The sequence below is a fragment of the Chiloscyllium plagiosum genome, chromosome 5, assembly GCF_004010195.1.
Source record: "Chiloscyllium plagiosum isolate BGI_BamShark_2017 chromosome 5, ASM401019v2, whole genome shotgun sequence".
NCBI classification, from domain to species: domain Eukaryota; kingdom Metazoa; phylum Chordata; class Chondrichthyes; order Orectolobiformes; family Hemiscylliidae; genus Chiloscyllium; species Chiloscyllium plagiosum.
The window spans coordinates 49681231-49708037 of NC_057714.1; the positions used below are offsets into that span (position 1 = coordinate 49681231).

The 26807-nt window shown below is 38.1% G+C and overlaps 1 protein-coding gene across 1 annotated transcript in view; it reads right to left on the bottom strand.

Annotated features, from left to right (window-relative positions):
* Positions 1-14582: 14582 nt before the first annotated feature.
* The window catches only part of LOC122549886 (band 4.1-like protein 4B), a 385280-nt gene continuing 373055 nt past the window's right edge, over positions 14583-26807 (bottom strand). Inside the window, exons 24-25 of the mRNA XM_043690060.1 lie at positions 26228-26688; positions 14583-18263 (exon numbers count right to left, since the gene is read on the bottom strand). Of these exons, the coding sequence (XP_043545995.1) occupies positions 18194-18263; positions 26228-26688 (531 nt within the window). The 3' untranslated portion in view covers positions 14583-18193. The remainder of the gene's footprint in view (positions 18264-26227; positions 26689-26807) is intronic.

Consider the following 26807-nt stretch of genomic DNA (forward strand, 5'->3'; position numbering starts at 1 on the left):
TGGGTCTAAATATGGAATAGGAATTGGCGTAGGCTTGGTGGGTCGAAGGGTCTATTCCTGTGCTTTATTATATTGCATTAAAAATTAATTGATTAGTTATTGCGCATACTAACGGAAGTTAATTTTAAAGTTTATCACGTAGTTTCTGTCAGTGTTCCATAAATGCAGCAAATGAAGATAAACTTATAATTAAAGTAACAAAAACTATTAATGTTAGAATCTGAACTATTTAGTGAGTTAAAACCTGAGATTTTTAGATAAGAGCTAAGTAAAACATTTCAGCTAATGCCCTAAAAAATGAAGTGATGTTAGTATTATGATGTAGGTTGTATGATTTGTATATCATTTATTTATGTGTTTGGATTTTTGAATTTAGTGGCATTTGGGGTTTTATGTGTATTTGAAGGGATTTGATTTATAACTTGTAAGTATTTCTGTAGCCATTATAATTTGTTTTAAAACCATTTGAGAGAGAGAGTCTCCAAGAATTCTAAGTACACTGTGTAGTCCATTAAGCTTTCTAATGACAGATTATGGATTTGGAGAAAGTGAGGATTACAGATGCCGGAGATCAGAGTCGAGAGTGTGGTGCTAGAAAAGCACAGCAGGTCAGGCAGCATCCGAGGAGCAGGAGTGGCTTGTGGCTCGGGGCTGAGAGATAAATGGAAGGGGGTGGGGTTTGGTAGCTCAGAAAGTGGTAGGTGGATGAAGGCGAGGGCGAAGGTGATAGGTCAGAGAGGGGAGTGATGGACAGGACAGGAGGGTGGTGCTGAGTTGGAGGCTTGGGACTGGGATAATGTGGAGAGAGGGGAAATTGAGGAAGCTGTTGAAATCCACGTTTATCCCATATGGTTGCAGGGTCCCAAGGCAGAATATGAGGTGTTTCTCTTCCAGGCGTCGGTGCGGATATTGCCTGACCTGCTGTGCTTTTCCAAGATTCTGGATTTGTTTTGCTTTAAACTTAGAGCGTAATGCCACAGCTTGCAGAGAAACCTTTCATTTTTAGTTTCAGTTTTGGGCAAAACTGTAGGGTTCTTAGTTGAAGATGGACATGTAAAGCAGTTATTCCTGCGAAAAGGAGAAGGTAGTTTAGCTTTGTTGGAAATGGATTACCTTAGATTACCCCAAAGTCTGACCACTATCTATCAGGCACAAATCAGGAGTGTGGTGGAACATTCCTAGTTGCCTGGAGGAGTGCACCTCCAACAACACTCAATAAGCTTGATCACATCCAGACAAAGCAACCCACTTGATTGGCACCATTTCCACAAACATTCAATTACCTCCACCACAGATGCTCAGAGGAGCAATGTAAATATCTACAAGGTGCACTGCAGAAATTTGCCAAAATTCCTTAGACAGACCCTTCTAAATCTAGACACAAATTCAACGTAAGATAAGGCAGGGATGCTGTGAGCAATGAATGTATGCGAGTGAGCATCCCTGAGATACAACCTGGTCCAATTCAGGAGATGGGTGTCTGTCCTTGTGTGTGAAGCATCAGCATTGGAATGAGAGGTGCTGGTGCATTCCAAAGTGCAGTATTGAAATGCAGAAGTGTACTGTCCGTGGATTGTAGATATGCCATGGTAATTCAGTGTGGCTGGTACATGTTAGATGCCAAGGTCATGGAGCATGTGTCGTGGGTTTGGAGAAAGCTTGGTGAGTTGATGCAATGCATCTTGCAGATGGTGCACACTGCTGCCACTGTGCACCACTGTTGGAAATTGTGAATGTTTATGCTCATGGGGTGTGTTACTGATGAAGTGGGCTGCTTTGTATTGGATTGTATTAAGCTTCTTCAGTATTAGTGGAGCTGCATTCAACCAGGCAAGTTTTCTTAATATTCCTGAGTTGTGCCTTGTAGATGGTAGACAATCACTGGGGTATCAGGAGGTGAATTAATGACAGCAGAACTGTTGCAGCCACAATATTAAATAGTGTTTTAATCCCAGCTGATAGTAATAAAAGACAAACAAGTATTTTTGGTCCACAAGACCATTCACAAATATATTTCAATTCCATCCTCTGTAAATTTAGGTATTAAATAAAGTTTTTTTTCAGTTAAATCATATCCCTAAGTAGAATCAGAATTCTCTGAACCACTACCTCTTCTTTGTTCCTTTATGCTAAGCTTTTCTTGAGTCATATCATGTTGTTTGAGCTCTCTCCCACTTTGGAGTTCCCTTAGTATTGCTTTTTTCTTTTTCTTTCTTTATTTCCATCTCTATTTTCTTTTTCTTTTTCTATTTCTCCTACTTTTTCATTCTTTATTCTTTCATTTCCCATTGTTCTTTTTTCCTCTGCCAATTCAAATTGTTTTTCCACTTTTTCACCAAATCTTAGCATGTTCAAGCAGTGACACAACATTATCAGGTTTACTTCCTTTTAACTCTTAAAAGGTCTCAACCTTATGTGATCCTGCTTTTATTTGCTAACTCTCTCTGCTAATTCCCTGCTAACACTGAGGGTGGTCTAAGTTAAAGATTTCAAATAATCCAATGTTATATCTTCTCCTCCCAGAAAACTCCAAGTGACAGAGTTATTTTAAACTTCTAACCAATGTAAGATATTTCATAGCAATTCTCTCATTAAATGCTTACTTGCTGTTAAAGATACACAGATCCCTCCTCAATTTCAAGATTGTTAAAACAGCAAAGAGCCTATGCTTTGTTACGCATGTGGTATTGAGCCAGAGCCCAGAGTTAAAGCTAGTTTGGAAAACCAAAAAGTTTAGTTCTGCTATTTATTTACCATGGGGTATTGAACATATTTGTAAGAGATATTATGGCGGCAAGGTCATTCACGAAACAACTAAATATGGTTGAGCCAAGGAACTGTCCTGAGAACTTCTGCAATTATGTTTTGAGGCTGAAATGATTGGTCTTTAACAACCTCAACCCACTTCCATTGTACCAGGAATGACTTCAACTACTGGAGAATGTTCCACTTGATTCCACTTGACTCCAGTTGTGCCAGGGCCCTTGAAGCCATGCTCAGTTAAATGTGGCCATGAAGTGAAGGGCAGTCCCTCTCATCTTTCATCAGGAATTCAGCTTTCTTTATCCACGTTTGGACCAAGGCTGTAATAAGGTCAGGAGCTGAGAGGTTCTGACAGAACCTAAATTAGCATCACTGAGAAGGTTATCACTGAGGACGTGCTGCTCATAGCACTGTCACTGACAATATCAGTCACATTGATGAAGACTGATAGGATGCTAATAGAGCAGGTTTGATTTGTAGTGTTTTTCTGGACAGAATATACCTGGCCAATTTTTCACATTGTTGGGTAGCTCCCAGTGCTGGAGCAGTACTGGAACTGCAGCTGCAAGGCACAAATCAGGAGCGGAGGAAAAAAGTGAGGATTGAAGATGCTAGAGATCAGAATCAAGAGTGTGGTGCTGGAAAAGCACAGCAGGTCAGGCAGCATTCGAGGAGCAGGAGAATCGATGTTTTGGGTGTAAGCCGTTCATCGGGAATGAGGAATTGTTCATTTTAACCCTACTGTGAAGCCTCTCCCAAGGATGCCCCTCATTGGTGATGAAGGGCTTATGCCCAAAACGTCAATTTTCCTGTTCCTCAGATGCTGCCTGACCCGCTGTGCTTTTCCAGCACCACACTCATGACACCAATCAGGAGCGTAATGGTCAACTCTCCACTTGAAGAGTGCAGTTTCAAAAACATTCAAATAGCTTGATAGCATCCAAAACAAAGCAGCCTGTTTGATTGGCTCCACATCCCCAAGCATCCACTCCCTCCAATACTAATGCTCTGGAGCAGCAGTAAGAACAATCTACAAGATGCGCTATGGAAATTCATCAAGACTCCACAAATAATGGCCATAGGTTTGGAGGACCTACCATCTAGAAGGACAAGGGCAACAGATACTGGGAACATCACCACCTGCAAGTTCCCCTCCAAGCCATTCACCATCCTGATGTGGAACCATATCACCACTATTTCACTGTCCCTGATTCAGCATCCTGGAACTCCCTCCCTAACTACATTGAGTGACTACCCTACACCCAATGGACCGTAGTGGTTCAAGAATTCAAATTACTACCATCTTCTCAAGGGCAAGAGAGAATAGACAGTAACTGTTGGCCCAGACATTGATGCCATATCCCGTAAGTGAAAAAATACCTCTGTGCACAGATGCGGGTGCAATAGTTTGGTGAAAACAAGTTCTAGTAGATTTTTCTCTCTTGATTCGCTCACCATCTGCGACAATACAAGTCTTACAGATACAGACTCATAGAGATGTACAGCATGGAAACAGAGCCTTCAGTCCAACTTGTCCATGCTGACCAGATATCCCAACCTAATCTAGTCCCATTTGTTAGCACTTGGCCCAAATTCCTCTAAACCCTTCATATCCATCCAGGTGCCTTTTAAATGTTGCAATTGTACCAGCCTCCACCACTTCCTCTGGCAATTCGTTCCATACACACACCATCCTCTGCAGGAAATTGTTGCCCCTTACATCTCTTATTTCTTTCCCCTCTCACCCAAAACCTATGCCCTATAGTTCTGGACTTCCACATCATAGAGAAAAGGCCTTGTCTATTTATCCCATCCATGCCCCTCATGATTTTATGAACCTCCATAAGGTCACTTCTCAACCTCCAACACTCCAGGGAAAACAACCCCATCCTGTTCAGCCTCTCCTTGTAGCTCAAATCCTCCAACCCTGGCAACATCCTTGTAAATATTTTCTGAACCCTTTCAAGTTTCACAACATCCTTCCAATAGGAAGGAGACCAGAATTGCATGCGATATTCCAAAAGTGGCCTAACCAATGTCCTGTACAGCTGCAACATGACCTCCCAACTCCTATACTTAATACTCTGACCAATAAAGGAAAACATACCAAACTCCTTCTTCACAATCCTATCCACCTGCGACTCTACTTTCAAGGAGCTATAAACCTGCACTCCAAGGTCTCTTTGTTCAGCAACACTCCCCAGGACCTTACAATTAAGTGTATAACTCCTGCTAACATTTGCTTTTCCAAAATGCAGCATATCACATTTATCTAAATTAAACTCCATCTGCCACTCTTCAGCCCATTGGCTCATCTGATCAAGATCCTGTTGTAATCTGAGGTAACCTTCTTCGCTGTCCACTACACCTCCAATTTTGGTGTCATTTACAAACTTACTAACTATACCTCCTTTATTCACATCCAAATCATTTATATAAATAATGAAAAGTAGTGGATCCAGCACCGATCCTTGTGGCACTCCACTGGTCACAGGCCTCTAGTCTGAAGAACAACCCTCCACCACCACTCTCTGTCTTCTACCTTCGAGCCAGTTCAGTATCCAAATGGCTAGTTCTCCACATATTCCATGAGATCTAACCTTGCTAACCAGTTTCCCATGGGGAACTTTGTCGAAAGCTGAAGTTCCACATAGATCATGTCCACCACTCTGCCTTATATCTTGGATTCAACCAATTCGGGCAGTAGTAGTGCAGTCTTCACTCAGAATACATACTATGTCCTTGCCACTTTCACTGCTTCTTCTAAGTTGTGTTTAAAATGAAGGAACACTGATTCATCAACTGAGGTATGGAGGTAAATGGAGCCCCAAACAATCCCTCCAAGTGTAACAGTGTTTTAATTGTGCTTCTTTCCATTTAGTGTACTTTATTCATTGCTCCCTCTGTGGTCCAATCTACTCAGGAGACCAAGTACATTTTAGCTGATTGTGTTGTGTAACACCTTCATTAGTCTACATGTAGAGAGATGGTGGCATAATGTTAATATCATTGGACTGATAATCCAGTGACCCGGGAAAATGCTTTGGGGAGTGTTTTCACATTCCATCACAGGATCAGTACCATTTAAATTCAGGTTGAAAAATCTGGAACTGAAAGCTAGGCTCAGTGCTGGTGACCAGGAAGTCTTCCACAATTATTGTTAAAACCCCCGTGGATTACTAGTGCCCTTCACATAAGGAAATCGGCCATTCTTACCTGATCTGGCCTACACGTGACCCTACACCCACAGCAATGTGACTGAATCATTCAGTGTACGCTTTTGGCAATGATCTCATAAGCCTATGTTCAAGGGATGGGCAACAAATGGGTCCCTTCCCAGTAACAGGCACATTCCATGAAAGTTGACATTTAAAAAAAAGTTAATGCAATATCCTGAGCATCTGGTCAGTACCATTTTAATTTGCTGACCCACTTAGAACTTGGTTCAACTTCCTATCCTCTTCAGTGAACTTCATGGTAAGCTCAAGGAAGTTCAAACCCTTCGACATTCGCTTTGGTACCTTACAACTTTCTGGATAAAACATTAAGTTCAACAATGTTACATCACATCCACGTCTCCCATTTGAGAAACACCAGCTATTCAAAATGATTCTGCTCTTCTGTCTAACATGCCCTTAGGGGATCTTGTGGTGCAGTGGTAATGTCCCCACCCCTGAGGCAGGAGGCTGGGTTTCAATTCCTACCTACTCCAGAGGTATGTCATAATATCTCTGAACAGGTTGGTCAAAAATATCTGTGTGTGTCCCCTGAACCATCTTTTATTTTTTTATTTGTCCCATTATTTCCTTTTGGTTTGCACCATCATCCCTTTTGATATTTTCTTACTTTTCATTCTCCCATTTCCAAGGCTCAATACTTGCTTAAAACCTGTTCCATCTCTGACTTTTTCCAGTTCAGCTGTAAAGTCATCAAATGAAATGTTAACTTTGTTTCTCCCTCAATGTGCAGCATTTTCTGCTTTTCTTTCTGACCAGAGACTAAATGCTTGCAACTAGAAGCAAATTTCAGTAGATGATCAGCAATCTCAATCTCCATATTGAGACTAACTGTGGGAAAGTGTTAGGAATAGATTGTTATTCTGAATTTGGGGTTAAGTTAAAATCAAGAGAAAAAAAAGGTTTAAAAAACCTCAAAAAACTGCAGATACTGGAAATCAGAAACAAAGACCGAATTGCTGGAAAAACTCAGCAGGTTTGGCAGGTTCAGTGACCCTTCTTCCGAACTGGTTGTAGTAAGAAAATGGTTGGTATATATGCTGCCGATGGGGTGGGATGAGGTTGGAGGATAAACGACAGGTAGAGATGAAGCTCAGAGACACAGTTGGACAGAGGAAAGACTTGCCTGAAGAAATCAATAGCTGCTAATTGGAACCATTAGTAACTGACAATGGTTTGTGGTAGCAGCCCATGTGATGACAAGGCCATTTGCTCAGACCTGGTATGGGGGTTGGGGTAAGGACATGGGAGAACATACTCAGGCACTAAAATTATTGAACCCTATAGAGTCTCAAAGTCTGCAGAGTCCTCAAGCAGAAAATGAGGTGCAATCCAGGGAACAGGGTGGTGTGCTCTGTCTACAAAAATGATCCCGAGGCTCCTGTTGCCTGCCACTTCAACACAAATCTGAAAAATACTCCCACTGCCCCGCAGTGGGCCATATACCTCCTCTGCTTCAAATAATAATTCAATTTTTCCTTATGTAATGTAATTATTCCTGCCCCAGCTACACACTATAGGAAAGCATATGTTTCAGTGATCTTTTTCCAAGCTTGGTTTGCCTGATTAGCTTTGTCCTCATTTTGTGGCAATTAAAAATGGATAAGCCCTCACTTCTGACTACTCAACTGGAGGAAATAGACACTTCACATTCACTGTACCAAATATATTCCTGACTTTAAATACCTATTTAAATCTCTTAAAACTCTCATGGCAGTAGTCTTGCAAGTTACTTCAAATGCTTAATTTTTCTATTCAGATCTTGATTTGCGTCAATACATGACCAAATCAACAAATAAATCTGAAGGGGGAATGTTGTATACAAGGAATAGAATCCACAAGTTAAATAACCAACTTTTGTAAGAACAGTTGCATTTTAGCTTAAGAGTTTAGAAAAACAAAAATTAATTTCACTGACATTTTCTGAAATAGTTGAGGCAACTTTGGATGTAGTCTCAAACTTAAACTTAATTCCAAGAAATTCACTTGGAGGTGTTTGGGTGGACGGCGATCGCAAGTGGACGGCTGCGGTTGGCAGTAGCTGTGGTCCATGCAGCGGTGACAGTTTGAAATGAAGAGATCAAAGGCGGGTAACAGGCCAGCATGGGGTGCCCAAGTGAATGAGGTGTGTTGGAGGTGGGGGAACGGCTCCTTGGTGGGTGGGCAGGAGTCTTGGTTGTAAAAGTGGGCCCGGAGGCAGAGGCAGCAGCAGAAATATTCAAGGTTGTGGCATGTTTGGGACTCATTAATCTGAGAGCATGGACGGATACAGGTGAGCAGCAGTTTGGAATGAAAAGGTAAAATGAAGAAGCCATTCCTGATGAAGGGCTTATGTCCGAAACATCGATTCTCCTGTTCCTCAGATACTGCCTGACCTGCCAAGCTTTTTGAGCACCACACTCTCGACTCTGAATTCCAGCGTCTGCAGTGCCCACTAACTCCCAATAGGATCTGTCTGCCCCTTTATCCTCCTGGATTATCTCCATATTCCTAATACCTTATGATCCAACAATCTGTTTTCCAGGATCTTGAAATGTACTCGAAGTTTGAGTACCTGTAATTCTATTTAATAGAGAATTCCAAAGATTTTTAACCCTCTGCATGAAGAAATTTCTTAAGTTGTTTGTGTGTCCATATAAATAACACTAAACATTTTTAAACTTCACCCACATGAGTACAGTACAACCTTAGGACAACATAAACTATTAGGTTGTTATAATTAAATTAGAAACAGGCAGATAAAATTACATTTGGCTAGTTTCAAGGAGATACTTTGACTCAAAATAGCTTTTGTACTAAATTCATAATCAGAATAAAAATAATCTATGGCCAAGTTAAGTGATACTGTTCATTTCAAATAATAATTATGTGGCCATATGATAGTAACTATTGGAACTTTTCCTTTTACAAAGGCAGAAAATTCAATCAGGAAACATAAATACAGAGTCAGAATACTTGCTTAGTAACATAATCAATTAACAGATAGTAGATGTAGCTGCTATATTGGATTTAACCAAACCAGTGTACCAGATAACTTTCCATTGTTTGCTTAAGGTCAACCATCCTACCAGTTAGTTAATGCTGTGCAGGGTTATTCAGAGATTGGCAGTGAGCTGCAGAAGTTTGATGGAGAAACAAAGTTCAATTTTCCCTCTTGTTTTTTCACCAACAAAATTAAAACTGAATATACTGAGAATATTTTCTTAGTAGTGAATGAATTTTTCCAGCAATTTCTGTTTTTGTTTTTGCATTATTAATTACATTTTCTTTGGTTATTGTATAAATATAGAAATTCTAGGTTAATACTTTAATATTAAATATTACTTTATGGACTCTCAAACAAAATAGGATGACAGTATTCTAATTTTTCTGATCATTTTATTGGTACAATTTTGTGCATAATCAGCATAGATTAGCACATCTAAATAAATACTACTAGCAGCAATGTATCACAATACAAATTTAGACGGGTTGGTACAATATTTGATGCAGGAATTGCAGGGCAGTCCTTGACATAAACATTTAAGTGCTAAGTAACTGTAATCATAAAAGCAGCACATAACTCACATCACATGGAGGGGGCAAAAGGAACAAGCTTCCTGTTTTAACAGTGAAAAAATTCTTAATGGCACTACACACATATAATTATCATTCTAGAAATACAATCCAATGAACATTCATCAGTCAGATACAACTGTGTGATATACAATTCGATATTTTACAATGTATAGCTGCAAATTATTCAAGTACCATCCCTCGAGAGTATTTGTTTCCATGGAAAAAAATAAACATATACTGTTTTAGAAACATTACTTAATGTAGTATGTCTAAATTATATATGTTAGAATCTGTCTTTAAGGATTTAGTTGAATAAAATTCCTTTCTAAGCAATTATATGACAAATGAACTATTGTTTCATTCTGGTGTTCTTCCATAAAATGGAAGCAACGATCTGCAGAAAAACATTATGTGCATTAAGAAGGATCAATACTTCTAAATTACAAAATTGTTCAATTGGGCACTAGTTGTAAACAGTGATTACAATCATTTCAAAGCTAAATAGCAGAACTTCTGAACGCTTAACAATCTGTGAGCTACTTATTAAAAACATAAAATGTTTCATTTTGTTTCATATCTTTCAAGGGACTCAAGCAATCCCAGGGGGTCAACTGATAGTTCAGTGACACTTCAATATGTTTCAGCATATTAGGCCATAAATTCAGGAATGATCTGGGTGTGTATGTTTTGATTAAATTGACTGCCAAAAATCTACAAATGGCTTTGGACCACTCCTGAATTACATCTGCAATCATGGGCATGTTGAGCCATTGGTATAGCAAAAGTAACAACTGTACCCTCTGCAATCTGGTATGTGATCCTTGACACAGGAAGAGGTGTGTTTGTGAGTAAATATGAGACAAGAACAGAGTGAGGTTCAGCTGTTACACCATTCATGGTTGCATTCTTACATATATTGTTCAGGTTTCCATAAAAATAACACCACTTAGGCTTTGCAGTGGAAAGTTCCTGGAATCAGTAAAACTATATGCCAAAATAACACGTTGCAGTAGAGAATAAGAAAGGGGAATGAATTCTTAGCATTTAATATATCGCATGGAGTATTTTTATTGTGTTCCATTAAAACTCTCTACTTGAGAAATGTCATCAAGCCATGTGTGAGCAGCTCAAAACTATAATTTTAACGGTAACCAAATGTGCTGAAAATGCACTCAATATTTTACAATAACAAAGCTGCAAGTTTCACCAAATGTTAATGCTTAAAATGTTAATTATTAAGGCCTGTTTTTACTGTAAACATTCTGCTTAACAATTTTGTTGATCCTATATTTTGTTATTACAAAAACAAGTAAATAACAACTTAAAAGATAAAGGCATCATTTTTAACAACTTATCAATACTATTTTATGTATTTCCTGAATCATTCAGATCTAATCATACTCTGTAATAATTTGACTCTTTCAAAAGCTACCACCAAAATTTAAGAAAAAAATTATTTTCAATAAAAAAACTTATTTGACAACAGCACAAAACAAAATTCACACATAAAAACAAATTTTCTAGCAATCTACTTTAGCTGTAGTTTTTACATCAGTACAATGCAAATATATGCAAAAATTACAGATTAGCTCCACAGTGTAGTCAACAGTTTAATAGGACATTCAATTCATATAGGCAATACTTTGTCACAAGCTATTTTGGCCTTAATCTGCCAGCATTTTAACTGGACTATCTGAGATGCAATAAAACAAAATTTGTGATAATTTTAGGCTAACAGAAACACAATTGTTCTGTTGATATTTTGTAAACATGTAACTGTAATTAGAATTTGATGTGTGTACAAAGTTCTACTTTATTGACTGGCTCATAATACAGAAACAACCATATAAGTGGTATCAATCCAAAATAGATTTTCAATATAAAGCATTACTTGTAGTATCACAAGGTCAAAATACTGTAAAACAAGATTGGTTCTGAACATTAGACATAAAAAATTATATTAATCCATACCTTAATTTTGTCATCAAATAATCTGTATTAGACCTCTCAAAGATTTTGCTTGCATCTAGTCTTCATTACAATAATTCCGCTAATTAAGACATCTGTGTGTCTCCCCACCAATATATTTACCAGAAACTTTATTTGTCATATAATCATAATTTTGCACCCAGGTGTATGTTTCGGTTTGTTAATTTTTAGTATTGCTTCAATTTTAACATTTTGTCCTTCTGTTTTAGTTTCTTGTGTTAAAGTATAAAATGGGCTCAAGCTGGATAAAAGGGGACATGATTTACCCAGAGGGACAGGAACATCTACTACAACCAGATAGATTAGACTTAAATTAATGATTAACAAAAATGTGGATGTAGTAGAAATGATATCAATAAATCATGTTATTCTTCAAAGCACCTTCCTGCAATTATTGACAGCACCTACCACACCCATAACCTTATCCCTCTTGAAAGAAAAGGGCAGAAAATATATTTTTATTTGTTCACGGGATGAAATTGTTGGTGCCTACACCAGTTTATATTGCCCCATCCCCAATTGCTTCGGAAAAGGTGGTGGTGAGTTATCTTCTTGAATTGCTGCAGTCCTTGGAGTTTGGGGCACCCAAAATATTGTTAGAGAGGGAGTGCCATGATCTGACACAATGACATTGAGGGAACACACATATTTGTTTGGTGTATGCTTTGAGGGAAACTTGCAGATGTTAGTGTTCCCAGGTATCTGCTGCTCTTGACCTTGCAGCTGGTAGAGGTCATAGATTTAGAAGGAGCTGTTTGTGAAGCTTTGGTAAGTTACTGCAATACATCTTGGAGATGATACACATTGCTATCACTGCATTGACTTTGAAGTGAATGGATATTCAAGGTTGCGAGTCAGGTGCTGCTTTGCTCTCTACAGTGTAAGCTGTTGGACTTGCACTCATCCAGGCAAGTGGGGAGTATTCCATCACATTTCTACCTTGTGCCTTGTAGATGGTAGCAGGCAGTGGAGGGACAAGAATGGAGTTGCCTGTTCCAGAATTCTTAATGTCTAACTTGCTTGTGTAGCCACAATATTTATATGGCTGGTCCAGTTCAATTTCTGGACAAGGTTAGCCCTCAGGATGGATGATGATGCATAGGAACACCACCACATTCAAGATCCCCATTAAGCCTCACAACATTCTAACATGGAACCACATCACTGTTGCTTAATTGGTACTGGCTCAGAAACCTGGAATCGACTCCCTACCAGTATTGTGTATGTACCTACATCATACGGATTACTACTATCACACCTCAATCGGCTCAGGCTTGAAGGATCGAAGGGCCTATTCCTGGGCTGTAAATTTTCTTTGTTTTACTACCTTAAGGGTAGTCAAGATGGGCAACAAATTTGTAAACATGTTCAGACACCATGAAAGGAAAATAAATCTGGTTTAGAGATATGTTTAATTGATACAGTTTGTATTAAGATCGTCTCTCATACTAGGCATTGAGGGGTATGCGAAATAAAAAAGTTAAATTACGGCAGAATTTAATTTATTTGGGTAATACTGTAAGTGTTGCAGGAAGGTAGCAGAAAACATGGTACTTTATCCTAATAATATGGTGGTTGAAAAGGTCAACTTTTAATTTTAATGTAGAGCTGCCTTGAAAATGGAATATTATGTTAGTAATATCTGCTTGAAGTATTTATTCTTATTGAGAAATTATTTGAAGTTAGGATGGAGTGCTGCATCTTAAACAATAAGATGAAATGCTGGATCAACTGCAGCCTGTTATGGTTTGAAATATATTGTCTGAGCCCAGTTCATCACAGGAGAGGTCGTACCTTTGTCTCCTAACAGCAGGAAAACTTCCTGCAATTAAATTGGTGTATGACTGGGTCCATTGGGGAATCTCACCAACTGTAGGTAGGTTGTTAATTAGATTCAGTAATTAGCCAATTGACATCACGTATCCTTGAGCATACTAGAATTTAGTGGTGGTTCAGGAATTGCATGTGAGTAGCTTCCGTGACACCAGAAGCCTTTAGAGGGTAGTCTCTCTTTTAAAGCCACATAGTTCCTCAGAGGAACTGGACAGTGGGCAGTTATCCCATGCCTCGATTGCAGTTTCACTCACTTGGTTATCGTCGGCCCCTCTCCTCCTTATAAATGATGTAGGTAGCAATGTGATTTATAATTTAGTTGAGATGCAACATCAAGAGATTGCAATTAATCTTCTATGAATCATTAATTTTCAAACCTTGGTATGAATATAAATTAAATTTGATAGTAATTTGTCAGTGCAGATTAATGATTAATCTGAAGCCAGTAAATGCTCTTTATAGGGCATGGCAGAAACAATCATTAAGAATTGCTGCAAAAGAAACACAATAACTTATCAGAATTCCAAAGTGCTTTATCTTGAATGGATTATTTTGAAAATTATTCAAATATAACAGCAGATTTGTAGCCATTGTGCATGGTGTTTTTCAAAATGGAGGTTCAAAAATCTAGTGGGTGGTTTTCCTGCTGCTACCTGCTTGCCTGTCATTTGTCTGCAAGTTTGGGGAGACGGAGAGGGTCTGCATATCTCTCCAAGTTCCCAGCATGGTGAGACCCTTAAATAGGTAATTAACGGTTAATCAAGCACTTCATCCCTCTGCTTCTAGTATCCATGGCAGCAGGAGACCTGAGCTATGGAGATACTCGGCCGCTTTAGCCGGTGTTAGGTAAGGGGGGAGTCCTCCTTTCCAGGCTCTTTGCAACCATTGGAGGCATCTCCCAAGAGTTCATCCTTCCCCTTTAATCCTTCCATTTGGCCATGTCATCTCTGCACCCTCCTCCATCCATTACACTGATCACTAAACCCCAGGCTATCTAGGCTCCTCAGCATGGTTGGATTATCTGTAATTTCAGTAGTTGACGGAGTCCTACTGGTGCTGGCAGAACTACAGAGCTGCTGGTTTCTCATGATTTAGGGGCAAATGTTTTCCCTTAAAACAATTAACATTAAATAAACAGCATTGTGGGTGTACCTACAGCACATGGACTGAAAGGTTCAAAAAGGCAGCACACCACAGCCTTCTGAAGGGCAACTAGAGATGGCCAATAAATGGTGGCCCAGTCAGTGATGCCCATGTCCCAGGAGTGAATAAAACAAAGTTACCAAGCATATAATTGGGATTATGGAAGAACTCCCTACCGATTGTTTTAGCTAGAGATGTGGGTACCATGGCGCCCTGTAAAACACACCTCATAAGGTGTAATCTTAACTTGATTATCATTAAACTGGTTCTCAGTGCATTACTTTATAAAGTATTATGGTTTCTAAACTGGCTGTGGTACAATCTATTAGCTTGGTTTAGCTGTTACTTCTTGAAAAGATGGGATTGTATTATTTGGTCAAATGTGGCAAAATTACAATATTCATCATTTTCTACTAAAAACTTAGCTATTCCACAATCAACTGGAAAACATAGCAGTTCTCCTCTCTGCATTATGACTTTCATGAGAATCAATTGTTCACTTTGTTGCACAGAATTTAACATGATATTTAAAATAATTTCCTTTCAATGAGTGTGTGAATGCAATGCACACTGTGATCATGAGCCATATGGACTATTAAGGTTAATTCTTGATTGATATTGAGTTAGTGATTTTCATCTAGATACACTTTAGTGCTAAAAATGCCTTCAAGTAATCCCAAGCAAAAGAAAGGTGAAAATAATTAACTAGACTTTCTGCTATAGCATCAGTCCTGTTGGAAAGTCAAAAAGTGCAGATGCTGGATGCATAAAGGACCAGAATTGTCTGTCAGCATGGCTCCTCTTCTATCAGACCAGAAAGGTACAAATTAGAGTGGCAATTTTTCAAAAATAAAAGATGTTGGGTATACAGATTAGTTAATCAATATCCTACAATTCTGACTTACGAACTTGTTGGAATATTAAAGCCACAAAATAAGGATGAACCTTATTAGTATGCAGTACTGAGTTCTGCATTATAGAGTGGATATTGATTCTTTCCAGAATTCATGAGGATTCTCTCTGATGTAAGGAAATGTATATATGAAAAATACTTGAAAAAAAATAAGTTTTGGCAAAATGCCAATCTATTAGAATTGTTCAAAGTTCTGAACAAATGAGATGTTGTCAAAGCAGAGCGATCACAGTATTTGAGGAATCGAGATCAAGGAACCATAAGTCTAAGAGAAGTTAGGGAAAAAGAGCTTTCTTTAAAGAGTAGTGAGCCTGTACAATTTATTTTCATGGTAGTAGTTGAAGCAAAAATTACATCAATTACTTAGATTAGTTTGAAATAATGGAAGAACCAACAGGAGTTGGAAGAAATGACAGACCAGGGTGATTCAATTAGATTAGACTATTGGTCATGAGAGGGGTAATTACCAACAGATGGATTAGTTCAAATGGCCAGTCTCTATGTTATAACTGTTACATTTTAGTAAGCATTAGTTTCTTCCTGGTAACTGATATACACATTTCTAGCAGTGTTTTTATGCAAAATTCCTACATTGTATGTTATTTGCATCTCCTGAAAATATTTTCTAAAGTTCAGAATTTTAATTGTCTCCAGTATCTTTTCATTAAATGGCAAAAACACTATTGTTAGAGGACTGCCCGACATAATGGTAAAACGGCCATTGCACTTAGCTGTTCTGATGTTTCTACTGTATATCTGAATCACAAATATTCAGTGTCATCGCTATTCCAATTCTGTTCAATATTTCATAATTAAAATACGATCCAGGGTCAAGTTGAACTATATCTGTTTTCAGTGAATGATTGCCATTGCAGTATTTTGGATTATGTGGTACTGAAGCCTGAGGGAAACGGTGTCCTGAAACTTGTTCAAAGGAATTCTTTAAACAAAGACACAGTTTCCATGAAAATTAAAACAAAATTCATAAAATACTGCAGGACCCAAAATTATGCTTTATATACAGATTTTGAGAGACCTCAAATAAATCATTTGATATTGTTTAGTATACACCCTCACATTTCTTTGCTCTTGATACCTAAATGGCCCACATAATGTAACTCCCAAAGTGAGTACTCCTAACTTTCTACCATATTAATCTTATGTTTTGTCTTAAGTTACAAAAAATCAATTTCACATCTTAAACCACATAACTTTAAAAATCATAGTTTTAGACAAACCTTGTCTTTAAAAAGTATTATTTACAATCGTGCATTAAATCACAGCGCCTTTCTTTTTTGGCATAACTCTTAATTATAGACATCATCAGCAAGATATAGTTGACACTGTTCTTGAAATTGGTAATTGGACCATTGAAGGCGTCTACTGTTCTCAACATGCAAGTCACTTAATATTGGAGTATTTCCCCATACACTTGACAAAGAGGATCATCCAATTTTACAAATTAAATTATCTCACAAGACATCAGCACTGGGAAATTCCTTAGATTTCTTTTCCCCCTCCCACTTCATTGCTATGGTTTTGGTGGGAACCAAGTTAATATGGCATGTCTGGGGTTTCTGCCAAAGCTACACAGACTAAGAGCAGAAACACTCCTTCCAAGGAAAATCTTGGGAGTTTCTACAAACCAGAACAGGCCAAGCACGTTTTACTATTAGAAATAGAGCTGTATAGTAAGACTAAACAGTTTTGCATCAACATGGTCGTGTTTGTTTAACCTAACAGTAAGTTAGAACACTAACAATATTTAAGTTTAAAAACTTAAGTTCACTTTCCAAAAAATATTTTTATATAATTTTTTGTTCCAATTATTTACCATTTTACACAATACTCATGTTGAACATTAGCAATAAAAATGTGGACATTAGCTATACAGGAATCTATTGTTTGGCAAAAATGTCTAGTTTTACAGTAAATATTAACCTACTTGATTCAATTCCTCCAAATTATTTCAAAACATTGTAGGTTTAATTTTATACAAGGCTCTTTGTCAACTCTCCTTTCAAAACAGGTTCACTCGTATTTTTCTAAGAATTTCTTTCATTTATCTGTCTGCAGGATGGGCCCAAAATCTCATTCATGTGCTGTATCATTCCACGAATTGCATCTTAGGCACAAACATTTCACTAAGGTCTTGTCTTAATTTAAAATATACCTAGATGTGGGAGTATATTGTGAAGACATGCAACTTTGTTCAATAAGTTTGAATTTTGGTATTAAGGTGGCCGCAGAGCTTTTATTTTAAAAATACCGATAGATCTATTGTAAGTTTACTCTTTCAGATAAAACTAGACCAGCAAAATGTAATGGCTCAGAATTAGCTCTGGTTGTACAAAATGACTTTTCCATAGTCCTATCAAAATATTCTCCAACGCATAGTGCAAATATATACAGATTTTGATTTCTTATATTTAAAGAAAGCTGTGTACAGCACTTCTTGTGAATGGCCTTTTCAATAAAGCAAACCTTCCACATTTTTGCATTGGTGACATGTGTTACAGAGGCAGTATCGGAAAATAAGTTTGTGTTGACCCTTGTAAAGCATCTCTTTCCTGATTAAAGCAGGAAAGTAATGTAAACATCCAGTTCAATATGACAAAAAATGTTCTTATGAATCACAATGAAGTTTAACAGACTGCAAACATTGAAGCTGCTTTGTCTGACATCCAAGGAATGTAAACAGACAAAAGGCACACAGAGGCCTTGGTCCAGTTCTCGCAAGTCGATCCAAGCTGCGCTTTCACAGTTCTGTCATCAAAAGACGTTTCATTATCTTCTCTCGATCCAGTTCACGTCTCACATTATCAGCACTGTAAATAATGAAAATTTAATTTGTCACACAACACACTCCTCCAACATTACTAAGAAGTTATGTAATACAATAGCTGTATATAGCAGAAAGTGAGGACTGCAGATGCTGGAGATCAGAGTTGAGAATGTGGTGCTGGAAAAGCACAGAAGGTCAGGCAGCCTCCGAGGGGCAGGAGAATCTCCTGCTCCTCAGATGTTGCCTGACAAATTGCTGTACATATTAGAGTCATAAAGTTATAGAGATGTGCAGCGCAGAAATTGACCACTCAGTCCAATTGGATATGCCGACCAGATATCCTAAATTAATCCAGTCCCTTTTGCCAGCATTTGGCCCATATCCCTTTAAACCCTTCATATTCAGATACCCATCCAGATGTTTTTCAAATGTTGTAATTGTACCAGCCTCCACCACTTCCTCTGGCAGCTCATTCCATACGCACACCACCCTCTGCATGAAAAAGTCATCCCTAGGTCCCTTTTTAATCTTTTCCCTTCTTGCCTTAAACCTTTGCCCTCTAGTTTTGGACTCCCCTAAGCTGGCAAAAAGACCTTGGGCTATTCAACTTATCCATGCCTCTCGTGATTTTATAAACCCCTATGGGGTCACCCCTTGGCCTCTGATGCTTCAGGGAAAGTTGCCCCACCCTTTTCAGCCTCTCCCTGTAGCTGGAACCTTCCAATCCCGGGCAACATCCTTGTAAATCTTTTCCGAACCCTTTCGAGTTTCACAACATCCTATAGCAAGTAGACCCGAATTGCATACAATATTTGAAAAGTGATCTAACCAATGTCCTGCACAGCCGCTACATGACCTCCCAACTCCTATACTCAATGCACTGACCAATAAAGCTAGGCACACCAAACGCCTTCTTCACTGTCCTATCTAGCTTTGACTCCACTTCAAGGAACTACGTACCTGCATCCACGGTCTCTTTGTTCAGCAACACATCATTAAGTGTATGAGTCTGTCCTGATTTGCCTTTCCAAAATGCAGCACATCATATTTATCTAAATTAACCTCCATCTGCCACTCCTCCACCCATTGGCCCATCTGATCAAGATCCTGTTGTACTCGGAGGTAACGTTCTTCACTGTCCACTACACCTCCAATTTTGGTGTTGTCTGCAAACTTACTAACCACACCTTTATGTTATCAATAATAATTATTGCTTTATTGGTCCATTGCTTCTTGCACAAGCTGAATTTTCCACTACTTTTGTGATGACGAGTTTAAGAAATTTGAGTGCTTTTCAGTCCATTTCAACACTGATTTAAGATTAGGAAAGTATATTTTGGAAATTTCAGGCTCATTAAGGTATGGTACATTAATTATATGAAGTTGAATCCTTTCCATTTGTAAACCCAGTTCCAACATCTTGTACAGCTTCCTCGACCCAACGATATGTCTTAGCAGTAGCTTTGACTACCAATTACTCGTACACTACTGTGATATTCGGTAGACACCATATGGTTACTTGAACATTGTGCATGCATCATATTTTAAACAAATATTTAAATGTAAATGAATTGTGTTTAGTACAAAACATTTGTTGTTTAAAAACATTACTCCCATTCATTCTATTAACAGAGAGATATTGATAGATTAATTGGGCAAAATGTGAAGTTCTTCATTTTGGAAGGGAGAACAAAAGAATAGAATATAATTTAAATGCAGAAAAATTGCAGAAAGCTGCAACATACAGGGACTTGTGCTTATTTCTACATGAAACACAGCAAGCTAGCACAAGTAAAAGCAGGTAATCAGGAAGGCTAATGGAATGCTGACCTTTATTTCAAGGGGGTTGGAGTAAAGGCGTAGGGAAGTCTTACAGCAACTCTATAGGTGCTGCTGAGACTTCATGTGGAGGACTGTCAGCAGTTTTGGACCCCTTATTTAAGGAAAGATGTCATTTTATTGGAGGGAATTCAGAAAGTATGATCCCTGGTATGCAGGGATTGTCTTACAAGCAAAGATTGAACAGGTTGAGATTCTATTCACTGCAGTTCAGAAGAATGAGAGGTGATCTCATTGAAACATGAAGGATTCTTAATGGGCTTGACAAGGGAAATGCTGAGAGGACTTTTTCCCTCAAGTCTAGGACCTGAGGGCATAGTCTCAGAATAAAGGGTTGCCAATTTAAGACTATCATAAGGAGGAATCTCTTCTCTTAGATGGTGAAAGTCTTTAGAACTCTTTACCACACAGAGTTGTGGGGGTACAGCCCTTGTCTACATTTAAGGCTAAGATTGATAGATTCTCAATCAGTAGGGGAGTCAAGGATAATGGGGAAGAGGCAGGAAAGTGGACGTGATGTATGTTGGATCAGCTATGAATCTATTGAATGGTGGAGCGGGCTCAATGGGCCAAATGACTTATTCCTGTTCCTATGAGGAGAAAGTGAGGTCTGCAGATGCTGGAGATCTGAGCTGAAAATGTGTTGCTGGAACAGCGCAGCAGGTCAGGTAGCATCCAGGGAACAGGAGAATCGATGTTTCGGGCATAAGCCTTCTTCAGGAAGGGCATAAGTCCTATTCCTGTTCCTATTTCTTACAGTTTTATTCCTTTGGGCAGCACCACTTTACCTGAGCATCAAGGTCTGTGCTTCTGATCTCCTCAACGTATTGGTGTCTATTATTGAAGGCAATGAGGTATCACAGGAGTGAGAGGAACAGCTCCCAACATCTGATTAGTGCATGGGGCTGTCGCTCAGTGCATGGGACTGATAAGTTTGCCATGTTTGTCTTTTACCTCTTTGCTGGGCTGAGCCAGTCAGATCTCCTGCCACTGCTGCAGCGGGTTGTCAGGGCCGCACTGGAGAAGAGCTGTGACCATAATGAATTGGGGAGCTGCAAAGTGCAGAGCAGGCCCCTTGTTGGAACCGAATCCAGGGCAGAGCATTTCAGCTCACCACTTCACCTGAATCCCACATGGTGGGGGGCAGCTGCAGTTATTGGCGACCTCAGCAAAACAGGCACATGTGAGAAGCAGCTGGACAACGGTTGGCTGATGGATGCCAGTGGGGAGTGAAGAGACCTTGGGGCAGCCTCACCAATCACTCGCTGTCTCCATGCCTACTATATCATAGGAAATATGGCATGTATGAGTAAACAATTTAGCTGAAAAAGTAGGAACCAGTTGCTTTAGATCACTAAAGCTACAGGAAAGAAAGAAATGTCACACACACCATGGAGAAACAGCCATACAGAAATGCACAAGGAAATTGGTGGAGTAAAAAATCTGCAGGTTGAAGTGGTACGAAGATGAGAGAACAGTTAGTACGATACCAAAGTAATAAAGTAGAAAAGTTAGCATCAAAAGGGGATATAAATAAATTAAGATGCATCCATTGCAATAAAACTAGGTATACCAAAGCCAATTGCTTGAAGTTAAGTGGGAGACTGGTAGAATGTCTAAAATATCTTCAGAAAATGAGCCAACAGCATTGGAAATAGGTAATAAACTGTAGCAGTAGTACCAGTAGAACATGTTTCCACAGAATGTACCATGAAGGTAAAGATGGCTCAGAACAATCGTGAAAATTCATCTTTGTATTTTGACAAGGAGAATTAGATCTCTGAGTCGCTGAATATTCTATCTCAAAAGTGGATTTATTTCTTTATGCACTGAATAAAGGAGGTAAACAAATAAAGTTATTGACTCTTGAAAAGTCAGTCACTGATGCTGGCTGATGACACTATTTGTCTTTCAGGCGGATTAAGGAAGAAGTCTATGAAATAAAGAGATAATTTGGAAATTCAGTTATCAGTTGCAATTTTTGAAAATTTCACTGGAAGGGAGGAAGGTAAAGAGAATGGGGCTGATATGTTTAACCTATCCTCTTTAATAGAAATGCAAGAAATTGATTTTCAATTGAAAGAGTTATACTCAACAGCTTACTCAGAAATTAAATTAGATACTTTTCACAACTATTATTAATTGGAAGACAAAGTACAAATGAGGAAAAGGAAATCACATCAAATAGTAGACAATGAGGAATGGACAGTGGTTGATCAGGTGATAATTCCATTTGAGTTTCATAATGAAATTTTACAGTGGTTCACGAAATTCTAATTCACTCAGTATTAGGAAAGTGCAAGTTAAAATATTCTAACATTTTTATTGTCCATAGTTACATAAAGATGGGGTCAAATTGTGCCAGCATGCCATATGACAGGTAGTAGTGAAATTAAATTTGTGCCTTCAGTTCCAATATCAGTTTTTGAAGAACAGTATCTGGCAGGGTCTTAATAGATTGTGTAGGACCACTAACTCAGTTTCTTTTATCAATAATGGATGTCTCCACAAGATTTCCTGAAGGAATACATCAGGAAAAATTACAACAAAAGTGGTAGTGGAAAATTTAGTTTTTTTTTTAAACAAACTATGATTTACCTGAAGAAATACAATCAAACAAAGGTTCAAATTTTATGTTGCAAATCCTTTTTCAGCCTTGAATAAATATAATGACTCAGATTCAACAACACTCTGTAGTGCAGAATTCTACAAATTCACTACCCGAGAGATGAAATTCCTTCTCCTCTCTGTTGTAACTGGGCAACCTGTTAACTTTGTGATTATGCCCTTGGCATTCCCACAAGGGAAAGCAACCTTTCTGCATTGACTCAGTCAAGTCCTCTAAGAATCCTGTTCATTTTAAAAACTGCCTCTTATTCTTCTAAACCCTAATGAGCACAGGCCCAACCTATTCAACCTCTCTTATAAGAGAAACTCTTCATATTGGGAAATAACCCAGCGCACCTTCTCAAGCCTATCTCCAATACTTGTGTATTTTTCTATCAAGAAGGGGACTAAAACTGTTCATGCTATTCCAGGTGTGGTCTAACTAGTGCTTTCTATAGTCTTAGCAAGAGTTCCCAATATTTATGGTTTATTCCTTTTGAAATAAACGCCAATAGTCTACCTGCCTTCCCTATGACTTGCTGAACTTGTATGTTAGTTTTTTATGTGATTTAAGCAGGAGAATTCCCAAATCCCTTGTGCCATAGCTGTCTGTAGTTTTCTCTACTTAAATAAAATTCAGCTTCTTTATATTTCCTGCCAAACCACAACCTAATCCTCTTTTTAATGAATTAACTCCTTAATTACAGAGCTGCCCAATATCTTCTCCTAGATTCCTGCCCTTCCAAAATGTCAAATACCTTTGAATATTTAGGTCCCAGCCTTGGAAACCTGGCAGTCAAGTTTCTGAAATGTCTGTCAAGTCTTCCATATTCATTTCTGCTTGTGCTATCAATTAATCCAACTTGTTATGAATGCTTTACATGCTTAGATAAAGAATATTCTTGCAAATTCTGACCTTAACTGCCGGTGCATTAAATTCATATCCTCTATCCATTCCTGCTACATTCCTTACTTTCATTGGTTACCATTACCAATGTTGGTATCCCGCTATATTACCTAACCCATTTGATTGATTTAGTCTCTTCTCCCCACAGGTATGGAGATCCCTTAATCCGATTAAATCTATCTCCACCATCCTAATTATACAAGTTGTCTAAATCATGACCCCAGCAGGAGTTAAATGAAGGTTGCTCCAATGGTACACCCCACACTTTCCCCAATACTAATGCCAGTGCCCCATGAATCAAGGCAGATAATTCAGCTGTATGATCGACTGAGTCTTTCTTTACGAACCTGCAGTCATGAAACAGATTGGAGATCAGGAGTTAAAACCTGAGCAGCATAGTTCAAAAAGTGTAATGAAAGGTCAGCATCATAATAACAAGCTGGTATTTGATTTTAAAGAAGAATAAAGGAAGAACTGAATCCAGAAGGATTATCAGAAATGTTGTTTTTGACAAAGTATACCAAACTGACGCAAGTACTGAACTATCATTTAGTAGTGTAGAACTTGAGTATTGTTGAAAAAAGAAGTATGCTCTTTAAGGTATTCATTCTACATTCATGAAGTAATACCTCAATCATGGCAATGCCTCAATAGAGTCAACTTGCTTGGTGTGAATTTAAACTCGGGGCAATAATTGTTCCCTAGTTCATTCTCCAAGACGAAAGCTCTACCAGAGTCCACTGACAATAATCAATTAGCACAGTATTCTCATGCAGTGTATATTGTCGTTTACATTGAAATTTGATATTTTTATGATCCTGTCCTGTTTTATATAATTTTGTCATCATGGATATGGAAAAGATGTGAAATATGCTCAAATATAAAAAGGAGACTTGCTGCAACAAATCAAGGAAATTGAAGCTGCCAATTATAAATTAACCTTCTTTCAACAGATACTTGGAATTGCATGAGCCCACCAAAACTGAAGTTTAAATACTATTATCCCGAAAGATTGGCTGAGAGTGGTTAAGCTGTATAATTTTGCCAAGGTATTCAGCTTAGTAGTGAAATGTGACAACAGATAGAGGATAATACTTGCATGAACTTATTTGCTGGATAAAGTTTCTACAATATTATATTTTGATCAGTGGCACATGGTTTTACAAGTTTGTTTTGGATTGGCTTCTTCAATTAAGACTGTAATCATGTGGAGAGGGTGTTGTAAAGCATCTGCACATGACATGGATTGTTGGGTCTGTTATGTAGATTCCTAGTTGTCTACTAAATAATGTCTAGTCAACGTTGTTTTAAGTTCATTTGTTGCAGTAAAAGACTTAGAATTTGAAATCTTGTTGTGTAATTTCTTTGAATTGGTCACTGGGAATCCAAATTTAAGTGATATCTGGCCTACAGGGATCACATTGTTAGAAACATCTTTTCTACATTTACCCATCATATTTTTAAAGACTTCTACAAAATCAATTTTAGATCTTCTCTATCCTAAAGAAAAGGACTTCAGCTACAAGGCCGATGGATACCAAACAAGCTTTACAATTTGAAAACACAATTTTAAAATATAATATTTTTAATTTGTTCAAGTTTCTATAATTTATTATTCTTTCATGGACATTAATTATATGGTCTACGTAGGAATCCTGTTTAGGGTTCCTTATTCTATCGGCAATTTTCTATTTGGCCTTGTGCTAAATTTAAATATTTTGTAGTCCTGCCGTTTTGTGATGTAAATGTGATGTAAGTAATTATTTATACAAATGTATTTTAGGTAGCATGCAATAGTATTTTCTTCAAGACAAGTGGGCTTTCTTTATTTGGTATTGTGGGACTAGGTTACAGTTAAGTTTTAACAACATTATATTCTTCACCAAGTGTGACTATATCATCTAGTAGGATTTACTAAGATATATAATTTATTAGAATATGATATACGAATAGTCTGCAAATTTGCCCCTTCATTTATTTATCCAGTATTTCTCTCAGATGCTGTCAGACCAGCCAAGTATTTCCAGTATATTCTGCATTTATTTTATGAAGATTTATCTTGTAAATTCAGTGAGATGATGACAAAGTACATAAATCAAGTATTGATAGTTTGCATTCCACCATCTTCAACAGAAATTCAAGCTCCTAGTTACATGGAGTTAAGCTGCTTGCAGGTATGAAAACCAGGATGGATCATGCTGTTTAGCTTAGGGAACTGTAAGGATTGAGGCAAGACAGTACTACAAGTTTTTCAACAGTGAATTGAAGGATAAGTATTGTGGTTACTTGAACTGCATGCAATTCCTATGAATTAACACTGTTAAGAGGGAAATTATTTACTTTTGGGAACACAGCATCCTTGAGCAATAAACATAGCATAAAATCAGTGACCCCAATGCAAACGTTGTGCAATTTATTTGTTCATACCAACATGATATAAATATATTTTTTGCTTAGCCATTTACTGATACATTAATCTTAACTTTAAAATTTTGGAGGATTTTCTGTGTTCTATCCTGCCACCAATGGCCTTAAAAAGCTTTAGCAGATCATGTGTTTAATAACTGTTATTCATCACATTATTTTTTACATTTGCTTCTTGTCCTTTTCAAGATGAGACAATAGCTCATTAAAGAATCATTATGCTCCCTTACCTGTCTGTTGGAGATGCAGTATGTTGAACTGGTGGGAGTGGGTCACTCAGATACCTAATTGCATGCAAAGGCATTGCTGATGACGAAACTCCTGGATCAGTTAGATGTCTAGCTGCATGCAAAGGTGTTACTGATGACTTTCCTGGATCACTTGGATATCTAATTGCGTGCAACGGCATTACTGATGATGATACTTCTGGATCAGTCCGGGGTCTATTGGCATGCAAAGGCAATACTGATGAAGGCTTTCCTGGATCATTCAGGTGCCTCATGGCATGCACAGTTGTTACTGACGATTTTCCTGGATTAGTCAGAGGCCTAGTTGCATGTATAAATGTCACTGATGATGATTTTGATATATCATTTGGAGCTCGACCCACATGCAAAGGCATTACTGGTGAGGGTTTTCCTGGAGATGGTGGAAAGTCATAACACTGCAATAGGCTATCTGCTAACTCAACCTGAAAATAAAAGACAAGAACTGTAAGAAAGCACAATATAATTAACCAACTTAAAAAAAAAACACAGTACAGTGAAATCTCCATTATTCATTTTTACTAAGAGGATACCTCTGGTGGAA